This window comes from Oryza sativa, chromosome 1 (genome assembly GCF_034140825.1).
Source record: "Oryza sativa Japonica Group chromosome 1, ASM3414082v1".
NCBI classification, from domain to species: Eukaryota; Viridiplantae; Streptophyta; class Magnoliopsida; order Poales; family Poaceae; genus Oryza; species Oryza sativa.
In genome coordinates this window covers 31057100-31074120 of record NC_089035.1, presented here as the reverse complement: position 1 = coordinate 31074120, position 17021 = coordinate 31057100, and the positions used below count along the sequence as shown (strand labels likewise).

General features: G+C 42.0%; 2 protein-coding genes across 2 annotated transcripts; both read right to left on the bottom strand.

Moving 5' to 3' along the window:
* Positions 1–1690: 1690 nt before the first annotated feature.
* Positions 1691–4321, bottom strand: LOC4324425 (chaperone protein dnaJ C76, chloroplastic). The gene is made up of 9 exons (XM_015771647.3): positions 3946–4321; positions 3627–3755; positions 3396–3525; positions 3175–3295; positions 2964–3045; positions 2772–2822; positions 2467–2505; positions 2227–2320; positions 1691–2110 (listed from the first exon to the last, which is right to left on the bottom strand). Exons 1-9 carry the CDS (start codon positions 4198–4200, stop codon positions 1983–1985), a joined length of 1029 nt encoding a protein of 342 aa, XP_015627133.1. The 5' UTR covers positions 4201–4321; the 3' UTR covers positions 1691–1982.
* An 8169-nt stretch (positions 4322–12490) lies between these two features.
* On the bottom strand, positions 12491–16988 carry LOC4324423 (probable alpha,alpha-trehalose-phosphate synthase [UDP-forming] 7). The gene is made up of 3 exons (XM_015765714.3): positions 14714–16988; positions 13570–13843; positions 12491–13164 (listed from the first exon to the last, which is right to left on the bottom strand). Exons 1-3 carry the CDS (start codon positions 16747–16749, stop codon positions 12838–12840), a joined length of 2637 nt encoding a protein of 878 aa, XP_015621200.1. The 5' UTR covers positions 16750–16988; the 3' UTR covers positions 12491–12837.
* Positions 16989–17021: the final 33 nt, after the last annotated feature.

Below are 17021 nucleotides of genomic sequence, written 5' to 3'. Positions count from 1 at the left end.
GAGGCTATTGGAGATGTTCTTACTACACAATTATTTCTTGTTTGCTTGCATGCATGAATGCTCGACGGGTCAAGTTACATCATCCTACATGTGTTTTTGATCTTGTAAATCTTACCCTTTTTTCCCTGCATTTCAGCATTGCAGCACTCTTACCTGCAAAGCAGTTCGTTATGACGTTATGTTGGCTTATGATCAACGCAGGGTTCACAAATCCTGATATCTAATCAAAATTTGTTCACAAGCAGCGGCATGGGATTTCGCGAAATCCGTTGATAAACCGATAAAAATCAATAAAATTCAAATAAATTTTATAAAAAAAAATAAATTTTAGTTTGGTTTTTTTGAACTAGACCAAAAAACTGAATGGCGTGTGTTTTCGATGCGAACCAAAAGGTGTATATTTTGCGAAATCTGAACCGGATTCCAATATAATTGTGAACTCTGAGAAAACGCACGATCAGACATAGTACTCTCTTATATCCAAATTCGTTGTGTTATGATATATCACCTTCTAATATTAGATTATCCTTTTTTTTAAGGATATCCTAGCAGATTTGCATGTGCATATTCAAATGCATGCTGTTGCAAAGCTTGCTTACATGTTCAGAGGAAAAACACCATTAAACTAGACGCATGCTACATAACATTATGAAAACATTCTAGGCGTGCTTTTGAAATGGAAGGATACGTTGGCATTACAGCTTGTTGATTTCGCAAAATGAGAAAAATAAGATACAGCCAGCTCAAGCGGGTCCCATTCTGCAGGCAGCCCACCCCCTGACGAAGCGATCTGACCTGGAATCCAATATGGTCTTCCTGAAAAGTCGTGCAAAAGATGGACCTTTTCACCCCCCCCCCCCCCCCCCCCTCTCCAAGCCGTTGGTTACACTCGAAAAGACTCCAGTTCAAACCAACGCGGCCGAAGCGCCGAACTCCCAGCACAAATCCCTCCTCGGTCTCCAACCGTTTCTCCCCTCCTCCTCCTCCTCCTCCCCCCCCCCCCCCTCGCCGAATCCCAGAGAATTTCAGCCAAGAATCCCCAACATATGGAAGGGCAGGAGGAGGAGGATGAGGAGTTCTTCGCCAGCATTGACTCCCTCTGGTTCTTCTCCAGCGTCTTCCTCCTCCCGCCGCCTGTCAAGGAGAAGACGAAGTGCCCTCCTCCTGGGCCCGGAGAGTTGCAGCCCGAGGAGCGGGATTCTCCTGAGATCCACGAGAAGGACGGCGATTGCGGCCATGAAGATCCCGGAGGCGTTAGGAAGGCGGTGGCGCCGGTGGCAGGCGGGAGGAGAGCGGCTGCGGCTGCAAGAGGCCGGGTGGTCGAGGAGGAGCGCATGGACATGTGGCAGGAGCAGTGCCGGCAGATGCGCGTCGCCGCCGCCGCCGCCGCCGCCGCGCCGGCGCGGTGCTCGCCTTTGCCGATGCCGCGCACGAGCGACGGCCCGGCCATGAGGGCGCATCTCAGGTCGTGGGCTCATGCCGTTGCTTGCTCGGTCAGATGAAAGACTCGTCACTCATAACCCCCTACTAATTCATGATTTTTTTTAGGGACGATTAATTAGTTCAGAATATTGTAGCAGTGATGTATGCCATTTCTTCATTCTTTGCTCTATCCTGAAAAATAAAGATTTCTTATGGTTTGGTTCACAACTTGCTAGTAGCTATGATCTGTGTTTGCACAATTCCAGCATTAGTATAAACCAAGTTTCTAAGTTTCATCATAACATAAGTACATAACTGTATGAGTAGCAATGGTACAGTATCTTTCTACACTTGGAATCTGTAGTTCTGTATTCTATATGGTGACCAACACCAACTATCTCAAGCAGAATATTGGAAGATATTGGTCATCATGTGGAATGGAGGGCGAGAGAGCATAAATGCTATACAGCTCTCTGCAAATAATTAGACTATACATGATTTCAATGGGGTTAGGTAGCACTGCTTTGATAAAAATTCTCATTTGATTGTGTTCTGTTCTCTCACTCCTTGTTGGACACTGCCTCTGGAAGTTTGAATGTGGGAGGCTTGTCTGCACCTTTCCTCGAGTATTCTCTCCACCTCCTCGCTGCCGCCGCTGCTCGCTTTGCTCTCTCCCTTGCTTCGTCCTCTGCTCAATGTGTTAGCAGGAGAGTTAAGAAGACGGCTATGTGGGTACTGGATGGGAATCCAAATGGTATGAGCAAATTAGTAGCAATTGCCAATGGCAAATTACGCTAGCTTTACCGTTCTTTCGATATCTTGTTGGTGCTCCCCAGACATCACTCCATGAGCTGCCCTTACCAGAATCTTCTTGGCTCACACGTCTTCTGACCTTTTCCTACAAGACAGACAGGTTTCAAAGAAAAACAGACAGTTTACATACTACAATGAAATAGGAGTAACGAAGGTTCATCCTAAAAATCTTAAATTATTATTTCTTATGTTTGTCTAAAGAAAGCAATGTATTGAAACAGAGAATTATACCAAGACTTTAGCCTGTCTTTTCTCCCATCGTGTACTTGCCTGGCAGACAGAGAAGATAAAAAACAAATTAAGGACTTTCTGAAGAAACGGTGGCTCAAACTTCAGAAAATCCACACCGTACTAGTCTACTGTACCAGGTAGGAGTATCTACTTCTGGATGCAAAAGAAAAAAAAAATCTGTTCTTTTCCGATGAACTTATGCCATGTTTTGAATTGACAGTGTGGAGTGTTGCAAAAGTACAGAATAGTACTAGAATGGTACTAGAATGGATAATAAAATTACAAATTAAGTACTAGGAAATTACCATCCGAAACACATCAACTGAACTTCCCATCCCAGCTAGCATCAAACCAACCTGCTCAAATGGAAGAAAAAAATAATATGCTTTTGCAAGATATCACAATCTGGCAGGTTTGGAAATAACAAACATATAAACTACTGCCTGATAGACCGATAGACATGAGGTTATTGGAAATATCTTTGATGTTTTCCTTACATTCACTCTTTCTACTCTTCGCATTTCATCTTCAAGGAGTGAAAGTTGTGCAGCTGATGTCCAATGGATGCAGTCAACTGGACTGCGTATCAGAAATTCAGAGCAGTAATATTAGTCTAGCATACAAATGGGGGAAACACTGAAATTTGTTCAGCAAACTTGTAACATTTTTTCCTTTTTTTAGCAAAATTTTGAAATTCAACAATCTCACCAAGTGTCAATAGCTTCTTGAATTAGTTCGGCATTGCCTGATTGATTGTAAACTCTTGCCCGACCAAAATCTTCCTCAATTTCGAAGACCTTAGAACACACATTAGCACAGTTTTTACATCCTGTATAAATGCGTGAAGAAATTAAATAGAAGCCAATAACTACCAAAGAGTACATAGACTAGGATAAACTCCTGTTTGGTTATATAGTAGTTAATAATACCTATGCAGCTAAACTCATCGACAAACACATGATCCCTAGGGGCACTGTCATCGAAGAAGGGGTTGGTTGCTGTTGCGGCATAGCCATGAATCTCATCATACACCGCTCGCTGGATGGGATCGGTAAGTACCTGCCAGTCCCTTGCTCATGTTAATTTCGCATATAAATTTTTAAAACATACAGAATGCTCCAAAAAGCAGCAGACTTCGATCTCTGTAGAGTCCAGATTACCGTGTAAACTTCATTGATGAACATGCAGAAGTTCGTCACATCGGGGTCATTGCCACTGAGATCAGGATGGCATGCTTTCATGCAATTGTAGTACGCTTTCTTGATCTGCTGAGGTGTTGCATCCGGCATCTGAAAGCATTGAAAGTTGAATTCATTAACTTCTCGGTATTCTGCAGAACTGTGAATACTGAATAATGCAATATATATGTACCATCTACCATTCTTTTCTAACAATTCCAAAGTATAGAAAATAAAACAGAGAAAAACTGAAAATAGGTAATATGGGTTTAATGCACAGAAAATGGAAAATCAAACTTACAACGCCAAGAACAGCGTAGTAGTCTTCGGCGACGCCACCACCGGAGCTGGGCGACTCCGCCGCCACCGCGGAAACCGTCAGGACCCCCCTTCCGGACGTCCGCCGTCTCCGGTGCCAGTCTCTCCTCCTCCCGGCCCCGGCGAACCTTGTGATTGCCCATCGCCGGACACTGCCGGAGCAGGGGGTGGGTGTGGAGGAGCAATGGAACTTGGCAACCGAGTCGGCAAGCAGCGGTGGTGACAGGAGAGGAGCCATCCGATGGGAAGCGGCGTACCTTCGATCGGGCTCCGGCGAGGGAGGAAGGGAGAAGGACAAGGAGAATCCGGTTGGATCCCGTGGGGTAACGGGGATTGTTGCTCTGTTTTTTTTTTTTGGTGGTTTTCTTGGCGGACTCTGTTTATTTTGGTTTTTCTGGGCCACTCCTCTCCCGCGATTTTTCTCGTTTGTTCTTCTTTGCAAATTGATCTTTACGATCTTTTATATTTACGTGGAGATCCTTGAATGTTTTTTTTTCTCCATGACATTAGTTTAGTTTTTCTTTTTTTCTTTTTATAAATGCAGTACTAAACTCACACGTGCATATCCTATCTATATAAGTACCTTCAAAAGACTGGGCTGATATATCTTAAAATTGATGAAACCACCATGGGCGTCTCACTGTCGATGAAATTTCAGTTTAGTTTTGGCGTTACAATAACCAGGATTTACAATTTCGATGAAAACCGATAGAAAATCTTGGAACTTTGAGATTCTCAGCCAATCCGAGAACCGATCTCAAGGAGAAATTTGAATGGTTTTTTAGATCAATTTCAAATTTGAAACAGTGAACTCGATTGAAATTCGATCGGAACTGGTCATAATTTTTTTAGTTTTTGATATTGTGAACTACTCAAAATATTTTTGATCTGATGGCTAAGACATGGTTTGTGTTGGCACATAATTTTTCGAAACTAAAGTTCCACCTTTAATCTCTCTCATTCTGTCTTGCTAAGTTGAACTTTGAAGCTGAAACTTTAATAGTACGCCCTCATCGGATGGCAAATGCTTTGGCTGATCACCATTTAATCAAAATAAGCTAACCAATTTGCATTGAAGTTTGGCTGAATTGGAGGTAGCTTTGGCTGATCAGCCAAATACTTTTAGTGTGGAAGTGCGCACACAAAATAATTCACAGCAACTGTCAAAACTAGAGAGAGAGAGAGAGAGAGAGAGGGGGGGATACTCCCATTTTACCACATTATGGGCCAGATGTGTGGTATTGCACATATTGTGACTCCAAGATCACCAGGCACATTGGGCCAAGTATGGGTCAGCAAACAGGCCTATCATATCGGTAGCTACAAGCTTATTCTATTACATTAGGCAGCCGCGACAAGCACTACGAATGGTTGCCAAGTGCCAACTTTTACTTTGTTGCTTGAAAGCATGCATGTAGATGACCTCCATCTCTATGAAACTTTTGCGGCAACATATCCTATGCACACCGGTCCTCACGTGTACACACGTGCACACCAACTAAAAAATGTCACCAAAAAATCTAGAAAAAATCATACACATACTTTCAATTGTATTACACCTAGGGTTAAAATCTTAACGTCAAATTCATTATATTTTAGCCGTAACAAAAAAAACAAAAAATTTGACAGTTTTAAGGTTACAATTTTGTCAGAATTTTATCTTTTTTGTTATTCTCTATGTAGAATGAATTTGAATATGCGACTTTGCACGTAGATGTAATACTATTGAAAGTACATGTATTAATTTTCCTAGAATTTTTTGTGATAATTTTTAGTTGGTGTACACGGTGTGTACACGTGAGGGCCTGTGTGCATAGGATACGCTCCCAACTTTTGCATAGCTAAAAGTTGCCAACATCTAACAAAGCAGCTTGAAAAGGTTGAGCTCTAAAAGATTTCTTCAAGGTGCATGATTTTCGCAAGATCATGTAAAATGTTCGTGAGAACTTATCAAATATTAAACATCGCATGTGTTCAAAAGGTGCCAAAAATGAATATGCATCTTGCTGTTGAATTTGACAAAAAATCAAGTCGAATATATGCACAGATCAGTTGAATGCCAGATACTTTACTACATAATACTGTGTAAAACACGAGTTTAGTTACGCTAATATAAAGGATTTAAAACTACGTTTTGCTTAACATTCATATAAAAATGCATATGTAATAAGAACAAAAGACATTTGGATGGGACACAAATAATACACCTGATAGTATCCTATTTCTGTTGAATAGATACACTCCACCCCCCCCCCCTCTCTCCCCCTTTTTTTTCCTTAACACGGACAACCTCCATGTGAAATTAGATATTCCCAAATAGTGGTAGAAATTATTAAATTTTAATACGGATAGTTTTCCTTGTGTGACCACGGACAGTGTTATTTTTATGAATATCATCAGATAAAATGGTTTGTCCTTATCCATTTTTCACCCATAGTAATTTTACCTATGTAGACCCTAATGTCCATTTGACAAGATGTGAAGCACTTGGAAGAAATATTCCACTGGAAGAACGTGAAAAGTCATTTTCCTTGCTCAATTTAATAAAGGTGAAAAAGAAATGGGCGATATTCTTGTTTTAAGGGCACAGAAATGTGGATAGAAATGAGGGTGTGGGTCCTAGGTGAGAAACTAGTACTAAATGCCTGTATCATTCATCATGCAAGGGTACTAGGGGAAAGAATCATCTGGATATTGAAGGGCATGGAGTCATGCAGATGAAAGAAATGTTATTCTGATCTGGCATTCTGTGTGCCTCCGCTTTCGTTTATCTCGTCTGGAGAAAGGACCAACATGGTCAAGACATCAGTAAAAATCTCGAGGACAAGTCATCCACTCGGTGAAGTTGTGTGGTCCTTCTTGTCACGTCGCCGTGTGGATGTTGTGGTAATTGCTGGAGTGCATCTCAAATTCATGTGGACGGAATTGCTCATCCTTGTTCATTCCTTTTGGAACCAAGCTGGGATTATTTAGGCAGCAGTCACTTCCAAAACTCCCATATCCATCTTAAGGTATACGCACATCCCTCTCACACTCGCGGATGTTTTCAGTTCACCTGGGATATGATATAGTAATGTGGCTTTAGATTGATATAGAGGATATATTGGGGTTGCTGGTTCCTTAGATTTTAGGAATAAAATTAAGACAAGACATTAGAGCAAGTTTAATAGTATAGTCAACTATTAGCTCCAATTCATCTATAGCCAATTTAATAGTTTATTTGTACAATAGTTACATATTACACCATTAATACTTAGTCCCACCTGTCATACACACTGTGTCGGAGTCCGTGCTACAGCTGGCTACAGATCTGTAGCCCGCTGCTCTTCTCTCTTCTCGTTTATCTCCTTAAAATATGTTTGTAACTGGCTTATAGCCTGCTATTGTACCTGCTCTTAGAGGTACAATGCAGTAACCCAAGTGTAGAAGCTCACCGACGTGGCGATGTCAAAGGTTATCCAGTTTTAACCAAATCCCGACGTAGCACGTCAACGTCAGCACTCGATCAGCATTAGCTGAGCTTTGCCATGAAAAGAGTCGCAAAAAACGGCAGCCCTGGCAGGAGTAGAATTTGACCCACGCACGCCGTTCCGAAAAGGAGCAATTGATCGCCACGTCGTCCGGGGCCGACCGGCGCACGTAGCGCGGCCTACGCGTAGTTTGGTTAACCAATAGAACGACGCTTACATGCCCGGCGGCGCGCGGCGCGACCAATTGGCGCGAGAAAACCCGGCGGAAACGGTGAGTTTCTGTGTGCCGAGGCGCGCTCTTATATACCGGCGGCTCGCGCAACCCGGTGGTGTGGTGTGAGGAGGGGTGGAGCTAGAACTGTACTCCCTCCGTACTCATAAAAAAAAAAAGTCGTTTAGACCAGCAATACGGTCTCTAAAACATAACTTTGACTTTTTTCTATAAAAATATTTATTAAAAGTGATATATGTATATTTTTATGAAAGTATTTTTCAATACAAATATATTCATATAATTTTTATATTTTCAAACTCAACAACTTGAGAGTTATTTATGATTTATATTCTCAAGGTTTGACTTAAACATTATCCTAAACGACTTCCTTTATGAGTACGGAGGGAGTATGGAGGAGGATGTCACTTATTTAATTTACTTTGCTTTATACTCCTTCCGTTCCAAAATGACCATCGTATAGTTTTTTTTATATTATTCCTAAATAATTATCATGTTTGTGTCCATTCATTAAGTCTATTCGTTATTTGTGTATTGAAGTAAATGGACATTGATGCATGTATCCATACACACAAGTATTTATAACCCACATGGAACATCTTGATTTGCTATTGGCTAAGAAATAATGAGGATGGTGCATGCATCGAGTTTATTGTTAGAGTAAATATAGTATGAGAAAGTTATTAATTAGTTTTTCTTGGTCTTGGTGTACCTATAAAATATGTAGATCAATTTGGAATGGATAGAGTATCAAGTTTAAGCTAATGTGAGTGTTTAAATTTATATTAAAGATACATACACGGTGAAAATAGGTCATATATAGTTATAATTTTTTCGTGACAACCACTCACCCTTCTCAATATATACTCTAGCTCCGCCCTGCGTGTGACTTGTGAGGCCGACGCACGCACGCACGCAGTCGCCGTCTCGTGGAGTTGTGACCGACTACTCCACATCACCCGACCCTCTGAGATCACCCTGACCGATCTCACCCGTCACCGAGACAACAAACAACATTATCTCGATCCCGACCAGCTCAGCCTCAGCTTATTACTTAGCTTCGAGCCGATCCAGCCGCGGCCGTTAATTTTGCTTCGATCCCCTGCGTTTGCTCGCCATGGTGCTCATTGCCAAGGGTGTAGGCAGCAACAGGGATCAACGTGCGGTGCAGCTCCTTGCGCTGTGCTGCGGCCTGCTGCTGTGCTGCGGCTCATTGTGCCAGGGCCGCATGTCGCCGGGGATGGGATGGGGAGGAGGCAGGATGGTGTGCTTGGAAGCGAGCGTTGGCGTGGTGGTCAGGGCGTACCAGGCCAGCGACGGGGAAGATGCGCGCACGACGATGCCAATGCCGCCTCCGGCGGCGAGGACGGAGCGACTGATGCGGTCCGTTCCGAGCCCTGGTGTTGGGCACTAGCTAGGTACGTACTCCCTCTTCCTCTAAATATTTAACGCCGTTGACTTTTCAAAACATATTTGACCGTTCGTCTTATTAAAAAACTTTTGTGAAATATGTAAAACTATATATATACATAAAAATATATTTAACAATAAATCAAATAATAGGAAAAGAATTAATAATTACTTAAAAAAATATTTTGAATAAGACGAACGGTCAAACATTTTAAAAAAAGTCAACGATGTCAAACATTTTGGGATGGAGGGAGTAGGTCGCTTGATCAGCTTCTCCGGACTCCGGTTGCCAATCAAAATGTTAATTAACTAGCCACGTTATCGCGCTTTGCACGACTTTAATCCTATTTAAGAGCTTTTCTATACGGTCTATTAGTTTAGCTAAGTTTTTAAGAAGGTTTTAACGTAGTAAGTTATTTTTTATAACAAAATAGTATTGATTTCCCTAGCCAATTATAGATTTAACTAAATTGTACTATATATTTATAAGAGAAATAACTAGAAGTCTCATGTTTCTTCTCTCTTTATCCCCTCTTTTTTATCCTGTGTCTAGATGAGGTACTAGAAACCTCATGAAATTTCCATAAGTTTAACTCATTTGTGGGTTTTTTATACTGTACCCTTTTAATACAATGGTCATTGTTTATCCAAATACTTTATCTGACGGCTAATATATTTGTGATGATGTGGTGCGTTCTCGTGTAAGTAAACTTGCTGCTTTCACTATAATTAATTAACTAGCCACATAGTCGCACTTTGCACGACTTTAATCCTATTTAAGAACTTTTCTATATGGTCTATTAGTTTAGCTAAGCTTTTAAGAAGGTTTTAACATATTAAGTTATTTTTTTAACAAAGTAGTATTGATTTTCCTAGCCAATTATAGATTTAACTAAGTTGTACTATATGTTTATAAGAGAAATCACTAGAAGTCTCATGTTTCTTCTCTCTTTATCCCCTCTTTTTTATCCTGTGTCTAGATGAGATACTAGAAACCTCAAGAAATTTCCATATGTTTAGCTCATTTGTGGGTTTTTTTTAGGATTTTTACGGTACATTGTACTGTAAGTATATACTAGCAATATATAAAAGGGTATGTTTGGTATTTGTTAAACAGCTAGAAAGGGCTATTTAGTCATTTGAAGTTCAGATTAATTTATTTCAATCGGGAGTACTTGTAACGGGATGATTTGCCAGTTCTATTCCAACATGGAGAGGCGGCGAGTTGGGCTTGCCTCCTACTGCCTGCCCATCCCTGGCTGTGCGCCTTGCCCCTGGTCTGCTGCCGCCGCCCGGATGCCCTACACTGCTGCTGCTTCTTAGGTGCGCGGGAATGACAGAAGAGGAGGAAAGGAGGACAGTAAATTGAATCAATCCCGGTTTGCGGTGGCCCGGGGCGCGGCGTGCTCACGGTGGCTGGCGGCGGTAGCCCATGTGATGAAGGAAGGGGAATGGAGCGGATTTCTCTCAAGCCGCCGTTTCTTTCGAACGACAAACCGACTGGATTTCTCTAGGTCGGGATCTGACCAAGAAACAAAACGCGAAAATACAAAAATACCCCCACGCAGAAAGATGAAAAGACAAATATACCCTTTTCGAATTTATACTGCAAAGCTAACCGGGTGAAATATCAGATACATCTTTACCGTTAGATCGTTTAAACTGCTAGTATATACTTACAGTATAGTTTACCGTAGAAGTGCTCTCTTTTTTTCGGGGCATTTGTGGGTTTTTTATACTGTACCCTTTTAATACAATGGTCATTGTTTATCCAAATCCTTTATTTGACGGCTAATATATTTATGATGATGTGGCGTGTTCTCGTGTAAGTAAACTTACTGCTTTCACTATATAAGATAGATAAGATAAGATTTGCTTCCGTTCCAAAGTTCTATCTAGTTACTAAAAAGGGAAATCGAAAGCACCACCATGTTGCTTCATTTGGACCGACGTACGTCTTTTTCTCGTTGTATTTGTATATAGGTGTCCTTTTAGCATAAGTTGACATGATAAACTTTGTGTAATATGTTAATGCCATTTGATGGTTATATATATATTTGGTGCGAGCCATGGGTGTACGCAGTTCGCCACACCCCAGTTCGTAGTTATCAAGCTCCAACTTGACTTGCACTTATTATGCATCTGCCATTTGGTTATAGTTGGTGTGGTGCAATGGTGCGCAGTCCTAACAAAGTTTCAATTTAATATACTACTAGTATTTTACAATGGAATACGCTTAATTCTACCTCTACCATTTCACAATACAAGACATTGAAAAGGCATCAATAATTTAAACAGTATATCGTGGTAAAATTGTAGATGTATAGCTTTACCGACCCATCAAACTAGATCAATGAACCCTAAAATATTAGATAAATGCGGATACACTTTCAACACTAGTTTAGTAAGGTCAGTAATTTACCGTTGATCATTGGTCTATTTCTCGTATATTTGTAACTACTCTAATATTTTCTTTCTTATTGCTAAAACATTTTAAATACATATAAGAGAATTTTAAACACTACACAAACGGGACTGTAGAAGAACATCTCGTATATATATATTTTTTTCAAAAGAACTAGTGGTTGTAGTTTGGGTTGAAGCAAAGACTAGAATTCTCATTATCTATCAAAAAATGTAGAAGCCAAAGCATTAGAAAACTCAACATCAGGGCGATAATTTCCTGATTTTTTATTTATTTAAAATTAAAGTAGTGCGATAATTTCCTATTTTTTATTTATTTAAAATTAACTGCTCGCACTAGAAAAGTTGCTATCTCTACATCACTGCACGTTCTCATGTTCTATGATCTCTGACGTGGGCGAGAAGTTCCTTTTGTCTGCTTAAGCTTATCGGTGTATGGTTTTAAACTATTCTTTTTTCCTTTTATTTTTTCCTTTTGTCGGAGTAGCAGTAGTTTGTACAAGGCTTGGGCCTTCTAAAAAGCCACCCAATTCCATGTAGTACTAAACTTTATAAAACCTTGCACATTATGCGAAATTGCATAAAACCACAGGGATTTTATCGTGTCATATAACTCCACGTATTGTGATCTAAAGTTTCACAGAACCACACTTTCATTTTGATTTTAATTGATCAATTTTAAAATCTACAATCACATTTTAAACTTGTGAGGATTTTATCTATCATATAAATGTTACATCCACTTTCAAAATTTTGATATATGTGTAATGCTACATCCACGTTCAAAATTTTGATATAGGTGTATATCAAAATGGCTAACGGTGGGGTTTTGTGAAACTTTATGACTATAATACCGAGGCTATGTGTCACATGTTAAAATTCTTATGATTTTGTGCAACTTCGACCATAATAAATAGGGTTTATGAAATTTACTCTAGTTTAAATGGCAATAGTGTTTTATCGCTTTAAACTTAAAAGGATCTAATACAAAATTGCTCACCAAATTTCCGACTTGTACTCCCGCAAATACTCCAATCTTCCATACTGTACCTAACAAGCAAGGTAAAAGAAAAATGATGTACTACGCCATGGATTCTTTCCCCCCAGGCTCCTTTCTATCTACCAATATTATGAGAATTACTCCAAAACTATCATAAGAGAAATCAGAAAAATGGCAGAAAATCGAGCAGCGCTAAGATTATTGACATTGATTTGTCTAACTGAGTATTACTAAAGTTGCACTTCCTGCTGATGGCAATCAGCTTCAATTTTAGTCAGGAAGACTGCTGGTGGCAATTGACGCATTGACATCACCAGGAGATTTAAAACATCATCACGCCTATTCCGGGTCCGGGATAGATGTTATCTCTTCTGCATCTTCCTGTGAATCAGTCTCCTCTGATGCATCTGCAAGCGCCTCAAGCATGTTCAAAACATCATTAGTATCGTCCAAATAGTACTTAGCCTTGCTTGGCTTCTGGCCGACTGTGCACGCATATAATGATGTTTGGGGATCAACTATGCTCCTTCTCATGATATCAGCAATTCCTTCAAACATATCCTCGTCTGATCTATCATCGCCTATGCAGAGAACAAAATCTGCCTGTCTCTTGTTCTCTGTCAGCGTTGATAGGATCTTCTCAGCAACAAATCCTTTGCTGACACCCTGCAATACAACAAAGCAAGAATGTAAACTCTGAAGTAGCAAGATAAGTAAATTGTTGTTGGTAGACAAAAAATCGGACCTTTTTTTTTTCTAGTGCAACTCCTATCCTATAAAAGTTAAGCACTCACAGATTCACTATCCCTGTTGCCCACCACACCACATCATGTACTATCATGCATTGGATTTGGATGCTATTGCTATGAACTCATAATCACAGTAGATCAAAGCAGAGTTACAATTTCAACATGTAAAAAAACAGAGTAATGATGAAACCATTCATCATTACTAGAAGTATATTGCACCTTCTAAGGGTTCCTTATAAGTAGTAAGCAAAATTAGTTGACACAATAATTATCAATGCCAACACCACAAAAGTAGATGGATGATGTGTGAGAAATGAAATACCTGCGGTTTCACTTCCACAATCTGTTGGCCACTCTTTACACAGACAGGCTCATTAGCAAGAACACTTTCCAAATGATCTAGCATCTCTTTAGCTTGTGAAGATCCAAAACCAGGGTCAGCATCTTGGTGGTGCCAGACCAAAGCACTCTCTTTGGTTTCAATATATGATCCATCGGTTGCTTCTGTATACAGGTTCATAACTGGCTTGGCCATCTGCATCCATCCAAATTCTGAGCACTGGTTATTCAATTGCCATTGCTCATCTCTGGTCCACCTACAGAAGAGAGGGTAGCTGATGAGAATTTGATAAAAACTTGCTAAAGAAGTAAAATGTTTTCGATGAATTAACCGTCATAAGCATGAACAATAATGTAAGACCATCAACGCATGCAAAATTTTCAGGCTGTACTTTGCTCGATTTCACAAAGAAGAATTTCTGGAATGCAGGATAACGAATTGGAATTTCAAGAAATGCATTTTAGTGTGTTCCTATGAATGTTAATTAATCACTGCCAACTGATGGAATCACAAGTGATAGTGACCAACTATATACTGTTACAGCTTCTAAAACCCTAAAATGTGAGCGCTTTCATGATCAATGTCACAACTCCCACAATGTTAAATGTGTTAGGCTAACCTACTTAACATGTTAGAATTTTAGGTTCCTATTCTAGTTGATGTTTTTGATGAGTTGATCTGTTGATGTAGCAAGTGGTAACATCTTCATCAAATTGACACATAAACCATATGAATCAGTGAATAAAAAAAATATATACCACAAATACTTTTGTTATTCCTTAGCATATTCTACACAAAAAAAATCATTTATACATGTTGCTCATATAAGAAAGTTCAATAAATGTTTATCATCAAAATCTTGGGTTATGACAAGAGCTTTGAAGTAGTCTGTTCACATGATCACTCTTCAATGTCAGCACATCACATGCTACAATATAGTAATCATCTAATATGTTTTACAAAAAATAACAGCAAAGGGATTTGATACAGGCAACCTATCACCAGGCATACTACACAGCATTATATAACAACTATGCCAGAGGGCACAAAACCAATCAAGACCCACTAAAGAATGGTAATGTACCGATTGAAATATGTGAAAAAAAAAAAACAAGTTGGGACATACCTCATAAAGTAGCCATGTTCGGCAGCAATGCCAAGATCCTGGCAAGGGGAAAACCATTTCTCAAGGCTATCCCTTCCTCGTCCACTAACAATAAAAACAACATTCTTCTTATCGTCACAAAGAGCATTCATGATTTTAACAACACTTTCATTTGGAGTCCTGTTGATTGTAGTTTGTGGTACTAGCGTTCCATCGTAGTCTAGCAGTATAACCCTGCTCTTAGAATTCTTGTAATCAGTAACGATAGAATCCACAGTAAGCTTTTTGAAGTTGCGGTCAAGAGCAACTACTCTAAATCCAAATCCTAGTCCAATACCCCAGCACCTCCTCCTAAAATGGTCCCTGCAGCTTCTCTCCAAATCATGAATATAGCTCTTGGACCAATAGGCAACATCATGTGAGCTGACATATCTGTAATGCTTCTCATGCCGCAGTTGCTTCTCGTTCTCTGATAAAGCAATCGACTCGTTCATTGCCTCTGCTGTTGTATCAATGTTCCAAGGGTTTACCCGAATTGCTCCACTAAGTGATGGTGAGCAACCAATGAATTCGGACACAACTAACATACTCTTTCTCCTTGGCCCATCATCCCCAGAACCATCCAAATCTGGAAATCCCTGTCTACAGACAATATACTCATATGGTGTGAGGTTCATCCCATCCCTCACTGCAGTTACAACGACACACTCTGCCACGGTATAATAAGCCATCCTCTCCACACTTGAAAGGGCTCTATTGATAATCACCACAGGAACATATCCTGGCCGTGAAAATTGTGCATTTATCCTCCTGCAACTCTCATCAATCTCAGCCTGTATCTCTTCAAGGTCCTTCCCACCACCACCCCTTGGGTTTGCAATCTGCACCAACACTGCCTTGCGCTGCCATTTTGGGTGTGTCCTCAGCATCTGCTCAAACGCAAGAACTTTCAGATTAATCCCCTTAAATATGTCCATATCATCCACACCGAGCATGACAGTCTTCCCATCAAACTGCTTCCGGAGTTCGGCGACACGCCACTCAAGATCAGGCAGCCGGATCTGCGTCTGCAGCTGCGTCATGTTAATCCCAACAGGCATGATCTTTATCCCAACAGTGCGGCCAAAGTAATCGAGACCGATATATCCCCTCTTCGACTGGTACTCGATCCCCAGCATCCGGCTGCAGCAGGACAGGAAATGCCGCGCGTAATCAAAGGTGTGGAACCCAATCAGATCGCAGTTTAGCAGTGATTTGAGGATCTCGTCGCGAACAGGGAGGGAACGGTAGAGTTCCGACGAAGGGAACGGGCTGTGCAGGAAGAAACCGATGCGGAGCCTGTTGAACCGACGGCGAAGGAAGGACGGGAGGGCGAGGAGGTGGTAATCGTGGATCCAGATGTAGTCATCCTCGGGGTTGAGGACCTCGATGACGCGCTGGGAGAAGAGCTTGTTGGCGAGGACGTATGCCTCCCACTGGGAGCGATCGAAGCGGCCGCCATGGTCGGAGGTGAAGGGGAGCATGTAGTGGAAGAGCGGCCACAGCGTCTGCTTGCAGAAGCCATGGTAGAATCTGTCCAAGACGTCCTTGGGGAGGAAAGCCGGGACGCAGCGGAACCGGTCGAGGAGCGCCTGCGCGACGTCGTCCTGCTCGGCGGACGGCACGTCGGCGCGGAGGGAGCCGACGTAGAGGACCTCCATGTCATCGGGGAGGCCGTCGCGGAGGTGGAGGAGGAGGGAGTCCTCGTCCCAGCAGAAGCTCCACCCGCGCCCGTCGGGGCGGCGCTCGCAGCGCACGGGGAGGGTGTTGGCGACGACGATGAGGCGGTCGCTGGCGAGCGACGAGGGCACGTCGGAGGTGACGCTCCCGGCCCGCTCCTCGTCGAGCTCCGCCAGCGTCCCGGGCGTCGTCATCGTCCGCTGCATCCGCCTCGCCCGCGGCGGCCGGCCCCCGGCCCCGTTGCCGCCGCCGCCCCCTCCCCCTCCGCCACCATAGTCCAGGGCGGAGAGGTTGCCGTTGGCGAGATCGACCAGGTTGGTGTAGGATCGCGAGAACATGGCGGCGATCGGACGAGGAACAACCGATCACTCAGATTTCCCCCCCGCTCCCCACCTCCCCCTCCTCCCCCGATTCGATTCAATCGCCTGGGGCATCAGCCATTCCTCCTCCTCAGGTGCAGGGTAAAGAAGATTAATTAATGGACGCAAGTGTGCGTGCGCACATGCGGGAATACGCGAGATGTGGGGGTGCCGGGTGCGCGTTGGAAAGCGGCGGAAGGGAAGGGAAGGGAAGGGGTGGTGGCGTGGGTGCAGCGCTGGGATAACTGATA

Excerpts from the sequence above, each read along its gene's own strand:
- LOC4324425 (XM_015771647.3), bottom strand. The coding sequence starts at position 4,200 with ATGGCTCCTCTCCTGTCACCACCGCTGCTTGCCGACTCGGTTGCCAAG. Across the intron at positions 3,756-3,945 it reads ACTACGCTGTTCTTGGCGTT|ATGCCGGATGCAACACCTCA; the intron begins GTAAGTTTGATT and ends CAATGCTTTCAG. Across the intron at positions 3,046-3,174 it reads CAAGAAGCTATTGACACTTG|TCCAGTTGACTGCATCCATT; the intron begins GTGAGATTGTTG and ends TCTGATACGCAG.
- LOC4324423 (XM_015765714.3), bottom strand. The coding sequence starts at position 16,749 with ATGTTCTCGCGATCCTACACCAACCTGGTCGATCTCGCCAACGGCAAC. Across the intron at positions 13,844-14,713 it reads GAACATGGCTACTTTATGAG|GTGGACCAGAGATGAGCAAT; the intron begins GTATGTCCCAAC and ends TCTCTTCTGTAG. Across the intron at positions 13,165-13,569 it reads TTGTGGAAGTGAAACCGCAG|GGTGTCAGCAAAGGATTTGT; the intron begins GTATTTCATTTC and ends GTTGTATTGCAG.